The sequence below is a fragment of the Mustela putorius genome, unplaced genomic scaffold, assembly GCF_011764305.1.
Source record: "Mustela putorius furo isolate JIRA1106 unplaced genomic scaffold, ASM1176430v1.1 tig00001012_pilon_pilon_pilon, whole genome shotgun sequence".
In the NCBI taxonomy this organism is placed as follows: domain Eukaryota; kingdom Metazoa; phylum Chordata; class Mammalia; order Carnivora; family Mustelidae; genus Mustela; species Mustela putorius.
This window is the reverse complement of record NW_025421531.1, coordinates 5,898,149-5,915,146: the sequence shown is the minus strand read 5'-3', so window position 1 is coordinate 5,915,146 and position 16,998 is coordinate 5,898,149. Positions and strand designations below refer to the sequence as shown.

Sequence of the window (16,998 nt, the reverse complement as noted above, 5' to 3'; positions counted from 1 at the left end):
GCACTGTGGATACTTTGTACCCACACCGGCTCTCACAGGTACAACCTAGGAGGCTGGGCTGCTGGCCTGCAGCTCACTATACCAGGTTCCTCAGATTCTGGGTAACTCTTTTTTTTTTTTTTTTAAATTAAGATTTTAAGATCATATTATTTATTTGACAGAGAGAGACACAAGAGAAGAAATACAAGCAGGGAAGGTTGGAGAGAGAGAAGCAAGCTTCCTGCTGAGCAGGGAGCCTGATGAGGGGCTTGATCCCAGGATCCTGGGATGCTTAATGACTGAGCCCCCCAGGCGCCTTCTGGGGAACTCTTCACACATCCAAACCAGCTGGTAGAGCCTTCCCTCCTCACCACCCCTATAGAGGCCTCAAGGTCACACCACAGATTCCTGGTGCTTGTCTTGAGGCAACACATTTGGGGGGCTCCTGTATAGCATCTGGGGGCTTCACCTTCTGATTAGAAGCTTAATTTTGGGTGACGATGAAGCTGAAAGTGGATCGTGTCTGAGGATGGAGGGAGTGTATTTTTTTAAAGATTTTATTTATTTACATGACAGAGACCACAAGTAGGCAGAGAAGCAGGCGGAGGGGTGGGGGGAAGCAGGCTCCCTGCTGAGCAGAAAGCCTGATGCAGGGCTTGATCCCAGGACCCTGGGATCATGTCCAGAGCCGAAGGCAGAGGCTTTAACCCACTGAGCCACCCAGGCACCCTGGGAGTGTGTTTTTTTTTTTTTTTAAAGACTTTATTTATTTATTTGACAGAGAGAGATCACAAGTAGGCAGAGAGGCAGGCAGAGAGAGGAGGAAGCAGGCTCCCTGCTGAGCAGAAAGCCCGATGCAGGACTCCATCCCAGGACCCTGAGATCATGACCTGAGCTGAAGGCAGCGGCTCAACCCACTGAGCCACCCAGGTGCCCCGGGAGTGTGTTTTGTTTTTTATTTTATTTTATTTTTTTTAATTTTATTTTTTTTTTAAATTTATTTAACAGACAGAGATCACAAGTAGGCGGAGAGGCAGGCAGAGAGAGAGGGGGAAGCAGGCTCCCAGCTCAGCAGAGAGCCCGATGCGGGGCTTGATATCAGGACTCTGGGACCATGACCTGAGCCGAAGGCAGAGGCTTAACCCACTGAGCCACCCAGGCGCCCCAGGAGTGTGTTTTTTAAAGCCAAATTAGATTGCGTAGGGATGGATCTCCACCTCCCTCATCATTAAATAGAGAGTGTTATCACATGTGGTCAGAAGGTCTGAGCTGCGTGCTCATATGCTTCTTAGTGAGGTGAGACTTTTGTAATGTCAGCCCTGCTTGGTACCAAGAGCTCTGGCCAAGCAGTGATAAATGGACTGAAGCCTTCCTTGGGCCCCAGTGCTGAAAAGTCTTACGTACACAGCCCTCACGAAACTCACTGGGATTTTAACCTATACCAGACGGTCAGATTAGCTTAAAGCAAATTAAGGGCATAGCTAATTCTGCAGAAATGTTATAGCTGTAAGCACAACATGTATTTATTGTTTCTTTGGGTATGAGAGAATGTACAATCTAGGTGATTTAGATTAATTACACTTCCATGGAAGAAAGGAAACTGAGATGAGGATTCTGTGAAAGACAAAGATGCGGCTTGACAAAACCAGATTCTCTATTCTATAGACCTAGGATTTTTATTTGGCCAGGGATAGATTTCAATTTTTGGTGCCACCAGAAAGAGAAAGAGCCTGAGTGAGGCTTTAATATTGCAACTGAATAAATACATGGTTTATTTCAAGGTTTGAATTGTCAACAGAAGGAAAGTGGATGGCTCTAAACTTCCTTCAGTGATTGTTTTCTGTGGTGTCTGCAGATGTGTCCATTGGATACATTACCAGATTAAACAAAGGCAGGGTTGCAGGCTGTCCCATTCCTGGTTATGAAGCCCCCCTTAAACTTAGCAACCACATCCTCCTCCTGAATATGGTCAATAGACCTGTTAAGTGAGGTAGAAAACAGTTCCCTTTATGTACAGCCCCTGGCCTCGTGGGAATTCAGCCTTGATGGTGGCAGCCGACTTGCGTTTGCTGCTTCTCCTGTCACTGGCAGGCTGTGTTTTCTCTGTGGCCTGATGTAGGCATCTCGAGGGCAGGGCACTGCATGTTTATTTTTGTAAGCCTGGTAGCTCTAGGCTGTGTCTTCCTGCACAGGTTTTTAGGAAATGATCATGGCATTGAAATCAATAAGCTGAAAGTATAATGTGGAAACAATGGAAGGGAAGCCAATTGTGCTTAAACTTCAGTGAATAACTTCCAATAAGATCTGGTAAGCCAATTTATTGCATTAGGTAGTTGAAATGGATCTGCAGTTTTCAGAATGGTGAGATCATCGTGGAAATTTTATTTATTTATTTTTTAAGATTATATTTATTTATTTGACAGATCACAAGTAGGCAGAGAGGCAGGCAGATAGAGAGAGAGAGGAGGAAGCAGGTTCCCTGCTGAGCAGAAAGCCCGACACGGGGCTGGATCCCAGGACCCCAGGATCATGACCAGAGCCGAAGGCAGAGGCTTTAACCCACTGAGCCACCCAGGTACCCCGGAACTTTTATTCTTGAAGTCATCTCTGTTTTAAAGACAGCAAACAAACCAAGCTCTGTTAATAAAGTAGTAAATCCTCATGCCAGACCACTATTTGCAGCGGTCACAAGTTCTCCTTGTGAGCATCAGTGTAGGTTTCCATTCAATAAACATGTATTGAACAATGGAAAAGAGCTGGAACTTTAATGGTGGGGAATTAGAGCAAGGAGTTAAGGACGTACACTGGGGAGTCAGTTGATCAGGGTTCAAATTCTAGGTCCACCACTTTCTACCTGCGTGATACTGCACAAATGAAAACGTCAGTTTCTTTATCGGAGGGTTGGGTGGATAATATATTTACCTCCCAAGGTTCATAGGATTAAGTGAGGTAATCCTTGTAAAGTCCTTAGTACTCAACAAATGCTAATTATTACTCTTACTAAAGGTGCAGTTTGTGATCTCAAGGGGCTGTGTCAGCCTAATATAAAATAAATTATCATATGGTTTCACTTATTTGTGGAGCATAACAAATAGCATGGAGGACAAGGGGAGTTAGAGAGGAGAAGGGAGTTGGGGGAAATTGGAAGGGGAGGTGAATCATGAGAGACTATGGACTCTGAAAAACAATCTGAGGGGTTTGAAGTGGCGGGGGGGTGGGAGGTTGAGGAACCAGGTGGTGGGTATTATAGAGGGCAGGGATTGCATGGAGCACTGGGTGTGGTGAAAAAATAATGAATACTGTTATGCTGGAAATAAATAAATTTAATTAAAAAAAACATTGTGACATTCCTGCCTCAGGACATTTGTACTTGCTGATTGCTGTGTCTGCCACATGCTTCTTTTAGATACTCTTGGGTCCACGTTCTCATCTCCACTGGGCTTTTACTTAAATGCCAAGATCTCAGGGATGTGTTCCTTCACAACCCTGTTGAATGCTGAACATCACCCCCTCTTCCTGTTACTTTTTATATTCATTTTCCTGCTTAATTTTTCATCTTTTTGTCTCATACCATTGATTTTACTTATTTATCCTATTTATTGTCTATCTTTCCCAATTAAAAGAAAGCTCCAGAAGAATGAGGATTTGGGTCTGGTTTGCCCCTGATCAGTGCTAGAAATCATGCGTGCCCCATATTAAAGTGTTCCATAAGTGTTTGTTGAAAGAATGAATCAAGGACCAGTCATGGGAATCTGGACGGCATTTTGAACTTTGTGGGTGTCAGGGAGAGACATCACAGAGAGATGACTCTGTGTGAGTCTTAGACTTGCCATTCTTGGCCTTTCCATTAACACTGCCAATAATTATGGAGGCTGAGAAGGCCCATTATCTGCCACCTTCAAGCTAGAGACCCAGGAGAGGTGGTGGCATAAATTCTAATCTGAGTGCGGGAGACCGAGGTCCCAGCTTGAAAACAGTCAGGCAGAGAGGTGAATTCTTCCTTACTCTCCTTTCTGTTTTATTCAGGCCGCTAGTGGATTGGAGGAGGCTCAGCCACACTCGCCTCAGCAATTTTGTTCTATTCAGTCTGTGGATTCAGTTGTTAATCTCAATCCAAATACATCCTCCCAGACACACCCAGAATAATGTTTAGCCAAATGTGTGGACACCCTGTGTCCCAGTCATGTTGAGACATAAAATTAAGCATCACAGCCACACAGAGAAATTCTGTTTCTCTGAGTGACCTCTGAGTCACAATTTTGAGGGTGCTACCGTAACTACACTCCTTTCTCTACATGTTGAGAAAGCAGATTGAAATTCAGATGGGAGAGTAGTACTATTATTGGAGTAAGTTTGAATTCACTGTGATACTTACTAATACTTACTTCATTTTATTTATTATTATTTTTTTTTTTTTAAGTTAGTGGAAGAGAGAACAGTGGAAGAGGGGCAGAGGGAGAGGGAGAGAATCTTAAGCAGGCCCCATGCTGGCAGGCAGCCTGACGTGGGGCTTGATCTAATGACTCTGAGATCATGACCTCAGTTGAAGTCAAGAGCTGGACACTTAACTGAGTGAGCCACCCAGGTGGCTCCCACTCTATTACTTACTTTATTTTATTTAATTTTTAAAATTTTGAAAAAAGATTTTATTTATTTATTTGACAGACAGAGATCACAAGTAGGCAGAGAAGCAGGCAGAGAGAGAGGAGGAAGCTGGCTCCCTGCTGAGCAGAGAGCCCCGTGCAGGGCTCGATCCCAAGACCCTGGAATCATGACCTGAGCTGAAGGCAGAGGCTTAACCCACTGAGCCACCAAGGTGCTCTTACTTCATATATTTTTTTAAAGATTTATTTATTTAGTTAGTTATTTGACAGAGAGAAGAGATCACAAGTAGGCAGCAAGGCAGGCAGAGAGAGGGGGGAAGCAGGCTACCTGCTGAGCAGAGAGCCGGATGTCGGGCTCTATCCCAGGACCCTGAGATCATGACCTGAGCTGAAGGCAGAGGCTTTAACCCAGTGAGCCAACCAGGTGCCCCTATTTTTTTAAAAAAGATTTTATTTATTTGTCAGAAAGAGTGAGCACGAGCAGGAAAGAAGGGCAGAGTGAGAGGGAGAAGCAGGCTATTGCTGAGCAAAGTGCCCAATGCAGGAATCAATCCCAGGACCCCTGATCATGACCTGAGCTAGAGACAGACACTTAACCAACTGAGCTACCCAGACATCCCCTCTAATACTTATTTTAAAAGGCAAAATGCTTGTATACTTGCTGAAGATATGTGACTTTTCCCGCCATTGGGGTGTTGAGAAATGTTTTTAAGGATGGGTAAGGGTTTTCCAGGCAGACAACCAGGGAAATAGTCTTTTGAGGCAAAGGGAACAGCATATGCAAAGGCATAAAGACACAGTGTGATTGTTGAACCACAAGTGATTTGATATGACAAAAGCAGGAGATGCCTGGGAGAGAGGCAGTGAGAGACAAGGCTGTTGGGGACCAAATTGCAAAGGATTTTGTTTGCTAAAGGAATGGAATTTTATCTAGAAGGCGATGGGAACCATTGAGTGGTTCTAAGCAGGATTGTGTCACATTTTTAAATTTATATTTGTAACTCGATTTTTTAAAAATTGGAAAAATAGTAATTCACAAGAAACAACATTCAAAAGGGTAGATACAGTAAAGAATCTCTTTCCCTGGGACAGTCAGTGTTTTAGTATCTTATTTATACTTCTAGAGATATTAATGCATAGACAAGAAAATTTGCTTGTTTTCTGTTTTTATCCAAAATTAGGCATTGGAATACTGATACACCTTATTGTCACTTTTCTTAGAAGAACACCCTATTAAGAAAAGTTTGTATAGCCAACTGAGATGTCATATACATGGCATATACACCTAGTGTCATCATCTCAGTTGGCTATACAAACTTGTGGAAGTGGAAGACTGTAGACCTGGAGCACATTTTCCACACTGGGGAGTAGGAGATGGGCTGAAGGTTACATGTGCCAAACTCAGGAACTCATGGGATAGGCCACTGTCAAGCTCATAGGGGTCTTAAAGTTGGGAGAAATATCTAGTTTGGAAAGATGTATTTGTAGGTTATTAATTTATAGATATGGTGGATGCAGCCACATTAATGGATGTAGATGACAAGGAAAGGGGTATATGGAGAAGAGAAAAAGGCCACAAACAATCATTAAATATCTAATATTAAATATCTGATCAGGAATAATTATAAGGAGTTATTATGGGAACCAAAGGAGGACAGTGCATGCCACATGTTGTAGTAGTTAGTGTTCGAGTCTGGCAACTATCAGAAAAAGTTTATTAAAAGGGCATTGGGTACTCGGAGAAGGTTTGGAAAGACCAGGAAAATATTTGGAGGCTTTTTGGCAAGATCATATTGCAATCTAGTCCTGTAAATAAGCCACTGCTGCTCCTGAACGTGTGCAGAGTTGATGCCACGATCAGTGGAGCCTGGGCACTGATTCTGGAACAACTACCTGCTGCCTGTGTGAACTAGGTGATGCGGCCATGCTCTTGCAAAAAGGGTCATGCTCAGTTTCTCCAGTAGATGCTCTTCAGCGTTGGGGTGTGTGTCTCTGATGGTGGATTCTAGGTCATGTGCTCACATGTTAGCTGCAGCGAGGGTTGGAGAAAGATTTGTGGTTATTTTCAGTTTCTGGGGTGGGAAACAAGTTCTATTTTGTAGGGTGGTGATTCCTTGTGGATGTAGATGACAAGGAAAGGGGTAGACCGTTTTTGTGTAGTGTGGTCTTAAAGGATGTTAAAGGATGTTAAATGTCCATTGCATGTATCAAATGCCAAAAGTGTAGCAATTAGAAGGCAGTTGGTGACCTCAGAGATAGTAGATTCTGGGGAGTGGTGGGAATGGACATCTGAATGCAGTGGGTTGATATATGAATGGGAAATGAGGAAATTGAGCCATTATGTGTTGGTTATGGTTTGAGGAAGGAATATTAAGAAGAGGAGGAGAGTTGATATATCTGGAAAGTTGCATAGATCTTGAAACAGCAGTGTGATTATAGTCTAAGAGAAATTAGTTCCTGAGAGGGAGGTTTGAAGACATAGAGAAGAGAGAGGAGGGTGGATAGTGACGGAGTGATGTCCGTGAGCGGGTGGAAGAATTGTGCAAATGCACATACTTGTATTTGTGGAGGTGGGGTATAGAGGGAGAGTTGATACTAACAACCTCTACTTCCTCTGTGAGTTAGGAGGTAATGTTGGCTGAGAATGAGAATGGCATGGGTCAGGTGGGATCCTGAAAAGAGTAGTGAAGATTTGGAATATCTATCGCTGTGAAGGAGAGAAAGCATTGTTCAAGGAAGAGAAAAAGGATGCGTGAGAAGCATCCAGGGACCCACCTGAGAATGGAATTGAGAGCTGGGTCCCTGCTATTGGATCCCATGCAATGCTGAGTTTGGCAGGAGGGCGAGGAGACAGGTTGTTGGTTGGTAAGGAGAGAGTACTGGAAGTGACGTAACAGAGTGTGGTTAGATGGGAAAGGAAGTGAAATCTGGAGAGTCAATGGCTGGAAAAGAAAATACATCAAAAAGAAGCCACTACATCAAAAACTAATGAGGTACTATATAGTGACTAACATAACATAGTAAAAAAAAATTAAAGAAAAAAATTTTAAAAAAATTAAAGAAAAAAATTTTAAAAATATTAAAGAAAAAAAAATAAGCCAAAGTAGACTGGGTTGGGTGGGGATAGAGGAGAGAGTGGAGAACTGGAAACGTGTAATTACTGTGTCAAATGGTGTGTAAGACGTCAGAGAGGGAGTGGTTTCCAATGATGACCAAACTCAAGACATGGAGAGGGGGTTAAGGTCACTGGGAATAGAGAGGCAGGAGTGTTGAATGAGTTTTCCTCATGGATGTTGAATGTTCCCATGCTGATAGAAGAAAATGGGCTGGGAAGCCAGGTGCAAAGATTTTAAAGGATGAAAGGAAGAAGTTGATAAATGAGATAATTAGTGAAGGATTAGTTAAATTTTGGCATATTTGTAAGCATTAAACAGATGTTAGTCATCAGTAATCAGATGGCCATAATGAGGAGGTGTTTTTTTTTGCTGGTTGGCATGAATCTTAAAGGAAGGGTTTTTGTTTGTTTGTTTGTTTGTTTTTTTGAGTGCTAACACGCTCTTTTTTGGAAAGAACTGTGGAGAGCGAAAACTCCCTGCTCCCAACTCCGGGATGTATGGGAGAAGGAGGGGGAAAAGCAGAGTGCTCAGGGAGAACTGGCTTCAGCTAATGGAAGAAGATGGTGGGAACAATCCAGGAGGATGTTGAGGCTGGGAATTTCTTGACACGTGAAGATGGGTTCTAGAGGCTTCACAGTGAAGCATGTGAAGAAGGCCTTTAGTTGCAAGAGAATGTTGGCGAAGAGGAATCATGTGAGGTTGGACTGTTCAAGGACCTGAAAGACTCAATGTTTTTTTTTTTTTTTCATTAGCACATTGTCCTTAGTCTGTGACAGTGTTCTCTCCATGTATATGACAGAAAAAAAAAATATGAACCAAAACCTGATGAATTGGGCTGACCGAGAAAGTAAGGTATAGTCCAAGTTAAGGAAATGACTAATGTGTAGTCCAGACAAATAGGTAAAATTTGATAGCTCACATAAACATGAATCTGAATGGGGATTAATATTTGAATGGCGTCAGTATTACTGCAGCTGAGGTGACTGCGGATCTAGAATGGCTTCCTTGCAGTCACACTTGTTGGCCTCAGGGGTGAGGCTCACCAGCACTACACCATCCCTTTATCCACATCAATTCATCTCAAAAGCCTTGGTTCTTCATCATTTTAAGGTTGTGATAAAGAACTTTCTGGGACAATTTGGAATGTGAGATAGGTTTTCTGATACAAGAAGTCCCTGGAGAAATGGTGATTCTCTACCATATGGTGCTGTCATGTTTTTAGCATACTAAAATTAAAAAAAAAATTGGAGTATTCTGCTTATTTATTTCATCTACTGAACTTCAGGCAAATAAGAAAAAAATGCAAATTAATAACTTGAAATGATTTTAAGTAACTAGAATTCCAGCTGTTAATGCAATAGGAGAGAACTTATTTAAAACTGTGTCATAGGTATCAGTGTACACAGATAAATAACACAGTGAAGAAGTGCTTATTTTATGTTGTTCCAGAGGCTTCTTGAAATGAGAAAGAATTCTCTAATAATCCACACTTTCAATTCTGTTTAGAAAATGATTTAGATCCTTTCTGAGAAGGTGCTGGCTTTAGATCCTGTGTGGATATATTAGTTTTCCAGGGCAGCTATGACAAATTACCCCAAACTGGGTGGCTTAATAGAATAGAAATTCATTCTCTCACAGTTCTGTAAACTAGAAATGCGAAGTCAAAGTGTCTGTAGGTCCATGTTCTCCCTGAAGGCTCTAAGAGAGAATCTGTTCCATGACTTTCTCTTAGCTTCTACTCTTGCTGGTAATCCTTGACATTCCTTGGCTTGAAGACACACCCACCTCAATCTCGGCATGGGTAGAGAACACCTGGTTTTCTCTCTCTGTGTCTGGCTCTTCTCTTTCTATAAGGACATTAGTCATTCTGGATTAGGTATGACCCCATCTTAACGAATTATACCCACAACAACCCCATTTCCAAATAAGGTCACATTCTGAGGTTCTGAGAAAGACATGAATTTGGAGGGGACACTGCTCAACCCAATACAGGAGGCTTTTCAAATGAGTAGCAAATGACTTCTGTCTTCAGGAAGATGTAGCACCTACTGTAGTTGGGAAAACTGTAGTGCAAAGCAGTGTGTTCAGTTGGTGATGGACACAGAATACCATGGACACATCGAGGGGTGAGTGATTGGTTGTGACTCCAGGGTAGTCATGAAAGGCTTTAGGGTGGAGGTAGTGGCGGACTTGAAGGATAACAGTGTACTAGCTGGTTAGAGAGGGGAGGCTGGGCCTCGTCTGAGGAGCGTCTCGTCTGAGCAGGCACAGAGGTGCAAGTGTGCATCCCCTGTGTGAGATGCTCCAGACATCTGGAGCGTATGGCTGGAGGACAGCAGGACTGTGGGTCTTGGTTGCATGTGTTGGGTGGCCATTGGGAGGCGATGGAAAGGGGAAGAGGGATGAAGTGCAGGTGAAACAGAGGAAGAAAGGTATGGAGGCCCAGTGACTCATCTTCATGAATGCTAGCTAGAATGGGGTCTTAGAGATGTTGTGGTTAAGGGGGAGTTCGAGGAGAAACTGAATGGAGCTCCTGGAAGGCATCACTGGACTCAGAGGGCTGGACGGAATGATGTCTGTGCTTCCTCTCAGCAGTCATGTTCGATGACCATTAGGTGGAAGTATCTCTCACTAGTATGTTGCCTCCTTCCCTGGTTATGACGCTCTTGCTTCCTCTCTCTTTCTTCCTATCAAGACTCTTCTCCATGCCAGGCACTGGTGCCACAACAGTGAACAAGAAGACAAGGACAGCATCATTTTAATTTCCTCCCTGTGGCATTAGCACAGGAGTATGTAGTAGGTTTTCCTTAGATGTTGCTTTGAATTAAATATGAGTGAGGAAAAATGACGAGGCAGTTTTGCCCTGGGTACTAAGTTCTGCTTCAGAGTAGAACTGCTTTGAGGATGATCTCAGGAACCTCCTTATGAGCAGGTGGAGAGTAGGTGGTTGCTTACATGTGTTTGGTTTCTGAGTCATCAGAAAGGCTCCTTTGCCTCCCAAAATATCTGCTTCACCCAGGCTGTGGGTACTTTTAATTCCACTATTGGAGGTTGTTTAAATGCAGATATCCTCTATAGAGAGGATATTCATTTACCCTCATCAGTCTTTTGCACCTTAATATGGGGGAGTTTTCTTAGCATTTCCTGTATGGCAGGTTTTTAAGAAAAACATATGGAGGGAGAGGGGACCCAGGAGAGGAGTACCAGACATGCCAAGTCCATACTGGACTTCATCAGAGTGAGCAGATTGGATAAGCTGACCCTGGGGATGTAGTCCATTGGCCTTGAAGAATACACTGTTATTTATTTGCTTGTGTATGTTGGACAAGAAGTGATTCTTTCTTTCTTTCTTTCTTTTTTTAGGTTATTTATTTATTTAGTTGGAAGACAGAGATCACAAGTAGGCAGAGAGGCAGTCAAGGGGAGGGGGAAGCAGATTCTCCGCCGAGCAGAGAGCCTGATGTGGGGCGCGATCCCAGGAACCCGAGATCATGACCCAAGCGAAAGGCAGAGGCCTAACCCAGTGAGCCACCCAGGCACCCCAAGAAGTGATTATTTCTGTTCTAAGTTTTATGGCTACAAAAATGTTGTTTATTTGTTTTATTTTTTAAAAGGTGCAAAAAATCCCACCTCCCCCACCCTCACCTTAACAAAAATAATTTGTGTGGCAGCCTGATCTGTGGTCTTTTTAAAAAAATTATATTCAGTTAGCTACTGTAGAGTACATAATGAGTTTTTGATGTGGTGTTCAGTGATTCATTAGTTAAGTATAAAACCCAGTGCTCATCACAGCAGGTGCCCTCATCGATAGCCAGGACCCTGTTACCCCCTCCTCCCACACTCCTCTCCTCTGAAACCCCCACATTGTTTCTTGGGGTCCGTAGCCTCACGTGATTCATCTCCCTCTCTGATTTTCTCCCCATGTGGATTTCCCTGCCTTCCCCTGTTGTTCTGCCTGCTATTGTTTATGTACCATGTATGAGTGAAACCATGTAATTGTCTTTCTCTGCTTGACTTCCTTCACTTAACATAATCCCCTCCAGTTCCATCCATGTCGATGCAAATAGTGGGTATTCATCCTTGCTGATGGCTGAGTAATATTCCACTGTGTACATCAACCACATTTTCTTTATCCATTCGTGCCCTGTTGAAGGGCATCTCGGCTCTTTCCACAGTTTGGTGATTGTGGACATCACTGCTATGAACGTGGCCCTTCTTTTCACTATATCTGTATCTTTGGGGTAAATACCTAGTAGTGCAGTTGCTGGGTCGTAGGGTAACTCTATTCTTAACATCTTGAGGAACGTCCATATTGTTTTCCAGAGTGGCTGCACCAACTCGCATTCCCACGAACAGTGTAAGAGGGTTCTCTTTTCTCCATATCCTCTCCAACCTTTGTTGTTTCCTGCCTTGTTAATTTTTACCATTCTAACGGGTGTAAGGTGGTATCTCCTTGGGGTTTTGATTTGTATTTCCATGATGGCTAGTGATGATGAGCATTTTTTTATGTATCTGTTAGCCATTTATATGATCTGTAGTCTTTACTGACAAGGCTATGCTACATAGGGTCTGTGTGTTCGCATCTCAGGGAAGGCTAATAATGGCTACTCCACCAAATATTCCCTGAATTTTCAGTGGCTTATTTCAGAGGTTTTAGTGTTCATTCACATCATAATATGATTCACATTGATTGGTGGGGACAGGATGTTCCATCCACATAATCTTTTAGGGACCCAGGCTTCTTCCATGCTCTATGTCCCATCTTTAATACTTGGCCTCAGGATCTCACTAGACTCATTTGGAAGGCATACCAAGGGGAAGAGAAAGCACATTCACTTTTACCTGCCTTGGCTTAGAAATGACACATATTTCGTCTCATAGCCATTGCTGAGAAGGGTCTCAGAGACCCACCCAGATGGGAAGAGGCTGGGAGATGTAGTTTAGCTGGGTACCCAGGAAGAGGAAGCAGCCTTGGTGAGTCTCTCACACAGGCTTGTCAGAAAGCAGGTACACATTTTCCTTCTGTCTGTAACATAACTGACCCTTGGGGGTTCTTATTAAGGGAATGGGGGACAAGAGACATGGGCAGTGACCTGGAAGCTCTCCAGTGTTTAGAATAGTGTAAAGTGATTGATTCTAGTTGGTGAAGGGCATCATCCTGCCATTGGATTATTGCTGGGTGTGAAGGAGACCGAAGTTCTGGTGCCAGGAAGTATTTCTGTTTTTGTGCTTGTTTGCTTGTTAATTGACGTAAGAACAACTAATGGAAATCTCCCTTCCTTACACCTTGGAATCACTTTGGAATAGGAATTTTGTGGTTCTGAATGCTGACATCACTGACTTCTGTGATGTTAGCATTTCCTCTAGTCCACTTCCCTCATTATCTAGATGAGACAGGCTATCGAATTGCCCCAACTTACATAGTAAGTTAGTGGTTTGCTTGGATCTCAAACCCTGTTTTCTAGATTTCTACTCTAATGTTCTTTTCTGTACCACTGTTGCCCTTGGGAGGGTCTGCAGGATGGCCGGGGGCTTGACCAGCCTAAATCAGAAGCTTCCTTCTAGCTCTGAGATTCCTTTACTGATTATGTTTAATGTATGGTGTCTGATTAATAATCCCTGGCTTGATAGGAGTGACGTAGCTTCAAAGAATTTACAACTTTCCTGAGAAAACAGAATCTTAGTTCTTTATTTTCTCAGCTGTTTCTTTAGTTCATTTTTATCTTTTTTTTTAAATGTGTTTGTTTTTAAATGTATGTATTTTTCTAACTATAAAAGTAATAATTTCAATTATAGAATTAAATAAATCTATTCAAGTGCAACAAAAATTTATACAAATATAACCAAAAAATTTCCTGTAATTCTGTAACTTGACAGTGCAGTGGTAACCACTATCAGTGTTTTACATTTCTCTTCATGTGTTTCTTAGCCATTTTTTGAAAACATAATACTTGCATATTATGTATAGTATAATTAGAATGAAATATTATACAATATGAAATAAATACCATACAGCTCTTAAAATATTTCATATTACTTAGTATGAAATATTACATAACCCTTAAAATTGTTTTAAAATAGTAACAATAGGGACGCCTGGGTGGCTCAGTGGGTTAAGCCGCTGCTTTCGGCTCAGGTCATAATCTCAGGGTACTGGGATCGAGTCCCACATCGGGCTCTCTGCTCAGCAGGGAGCCTGCTTCCTCCTCTCTCTCTCTGCCTGCCTCTCTGCCTACTTGTAATCTCTCTCTGTCAAATAAATAAATAAAAAATCTTTAAAAAAATAAAAATAAAAAAAAAATAAAAAAATAAAATAGTAACAATAGGGGCACCTGGGTGGCTCAGTGGGTTAAAGCCTCCGCTTTTGGCTCAGGTCATGATCCCAGGGTCCTGGGATCGAGCCCCACATCGGGCTTTCTGCTCTGCAGGGAGCCTGCTTTCTCCTCTCTCTCTGCCTGCCTCTCTGCCTACTTGTGATCTCTGTCAGATAAATAAAGAAAAAATCTTAAAAAAAAATAATAAAAAAATAAAATAGTAACAATATGAAACATGCTCACATATATTTGTATTCTTATCACAATAATTAGAATAAATTAGAAATAAAGTTCTAATTTTGTCTTTTTTGTTTTGTTATCTGCCTTTTAATGGAAGCAGAAAAAAGCAAATAGAAATATCCCTTTCATATATCTTGGAATAAAATTCTAATTGTATTGTACATAACTATACAAATATGTATGAGCATTTCTCAATATTGTGACTTGTTTTAAAATATTTTTTTAAAGGCTTGCATACCTTGCATCTTGCAGAAATGCGCTATGCTGAAGCAAACAGCCCAGGTGGGGAGGAGGCAAGGGGTAGTAGTATTTTTGGTTCTTGGCCCTAATGCTCCACTCTTCTTCTCCCAGGGCATCAGCAGCTTGTTTAGCTCACTGAAGGTCGTTCGGCTGCTTCGTCTGGGGCGAGTGGCCCGTAAGCTGGACCACTACATTGAGTATGGAGCTGCCGTGCTGGTCTTGCTGGTGTGTGTGTTTGGGCTAGCTGCTCATTGGATGGCCTGCATTTGGTACAGCATCGGGGACTACGAGATCTTTGATGAAGACACCAAGACCATTCGCAACAACAGCTGGCTCTACCAACTGGCGATGGACATTGGCACCCCTTACCAGTTTAATGGGTCTGGCTCAGGGAAGTGGGAAGGTGGTCCCAGCAAGAATTCTGTCTATATCTCCTCATTGTATTTCACTATGACCAGCCTTACCAGCGTGGGCTTTGGCAACATTGCCCCATCCACAGACATCGAGAAGATCTTTGCAGTGGCCATCATGATGATTGGCTGTAAGTATGACAGTTGCTGGGGCTGGGTGGGGGATGGGCAGGAGGCATACTGTTTGGAGGTCTGTTCCATTGGCTGGAAATAGGGTAATAACTCCAGTGCTAGCAGGATCAGGATCAAGATCAATGTAATAACTTAAAACAAGAAAGGCTTTTTTTTAAAAAAGATGAATTTATGGTTTCCCTGATAAAGCATTGCTGCAAGGTGTTTACTGCAAAGAAATTTAGAAAATACAAAAGAGCATGAAGTGTAAAATGGAGACCAACTATAATTCTGCCTATCAGAGATAACTATTATTACCTTGGGCCTCTCCCTTACAGATTACTTTCCACATAGACACAGGTTTTTATAAAGTTAGAATAAGATCATGTTATTTATACAACTTGGTAACCTACTTGCTCATAGAAAGTGAACTGTGAGTCTTTCTGTGTCAAATTGAACATAGCTCTAGACCTCCACAGCCCCATGTGGTACCAGAAAAAGCATGTATGAAAAAAATGTGAGCTATCTCATGAATTATCTTTTATACTGATTACATGATGAAAAAACAATATTTTTATAAAGTGGGTTAAGTAAGATATTATAATTAATTTCATGTTTCTTTTTTTATTTTTTATATGTGGCTCCTAGGAATATTTTTATTGCATTTTTTATTTTTCATGCATTTTAAGAAAAATTTAATTTAATTTTTTGGTGTGTGTTCCAAAATTCATTGTTTATACACCACACCCAGTGCTCCATGTAATATGTGCCCTCCTTAATAGCCAGCACCAGGCTCACCCAACCCCCCACCCTCCTCCTCTCCAAAACCCTCAGTTCGTTTCTCAGAGTCCACAGTCTTTCATGGTTTGTCTCCCCCATTTTTGATGTCTACTTGATGATTAAGAAATTTCCCAAATCCAAAAAACAATCCCCCGCTCCCAAAACCCACACAGGATAAAAAGGCTCCTGTTCAGGTCAGAAGTAATGGGTTATTGAATTGACTCGAGTGGACTGAAAAACAAAAACAACCTTAGTTCTTTTTTTTTTTTTTTAAAGATTTTATTTATTTATTTGACAGAAATCACAAGTAGATGGAGAGGCATGCAGAGAGAGAGAGAGGGAACAACCTTAGTTCTTGAGGAAGGTGCTTAAATCTGTCACTTTCCCATGGACCGTTGTGTAGCTGTTGCTAATGGTGGGTCTGGGAACAGCCTTGGCCTAGAAACCATTGAGAAATCTTCACTGGAGGGAATCCTTGGGAGAAGTGGGCCTTACTGTGCTGAGTAAAGTATATGCATTTGAATGGCCCAGACTCACTTTGAACCTGCCAAGTGCACCCTGTTGGTACTTCAACAACAAATGGCTGCATGGGCGAGGACAGTCCTCCCATGAAGCCTCAAGTGTGGACAGGAGTCTGGTCACACATAATGAAGCTGGGCTCTGGTTACAGCAACCAGAGACTGTTCTGTTCTTTGTGCTCCCTCAGAGTAGAGTTGATAGCAATTGTTAAATTAACCAGGGAATTCCAAGATCAGGAAACCTAAGGTGTCAGTTTGCCTTACTTTGTCCAACCTCCCAGGGATCCAGCACCCCCTCTGCAAATGGGTTTTATGACCCCCCAGTTGTCCCACTGGCTGCTTGCCTCCTCCTTTTCTGTAACCAGCTCATCGTGTCTGATATGGGTCTTCATGTGAGCCCTCTCTGCAAGGCACAGAGCTCGGGTCTGAGTAGTCACTGCATGTGTCTAGGTGTAATTGATTTGTGGGAAGTGTGTGCTGATGGAGCTTGGGATTTACTTCTTTTAAAAGGGTCTTAATAGAGATGATTGCCTGTCCATGGGAAGCAGCGTTAAGTATCTGTGGGTGGCTAATTGCTTTAGCTTAATTAGAACCTGAGGTGCTTTCTCATGTAGAAGGATTTAAGACCTTCGCTCTTCTAGGACATTTTCAGCCTTAACAGCACTAGTTTTCTAGGTACTGCTTAC

The 16,998-nt window shown here is 42.4% G+C and overlaps 1 protein-coding gene across 2 annotated transcripts in view; it reads left to right on the top strand.

Moving 5' to 3' along the window:
- KCNH1 (potassium voltage-gated channel subfamily H member 1) overlaps positions 1–16,998 on the top strand; it is a 381,772-nt gene that overhangs the window by 143,858 nt on the left and 220,916 nt on the right. For both annotated transcript variants that reach the window (XM_004775315.3, XM_004775314.3), the window contains exon 7: positions 14,605–15,034. In XM_004775315.3, coding sequence (XP_004775372.1) covers positions 14,605–15,034 — 430 coding nt within the window. The remainder of the gene's footprint in view (positions 1–14,604; positions 15,035–16,998) is intronic.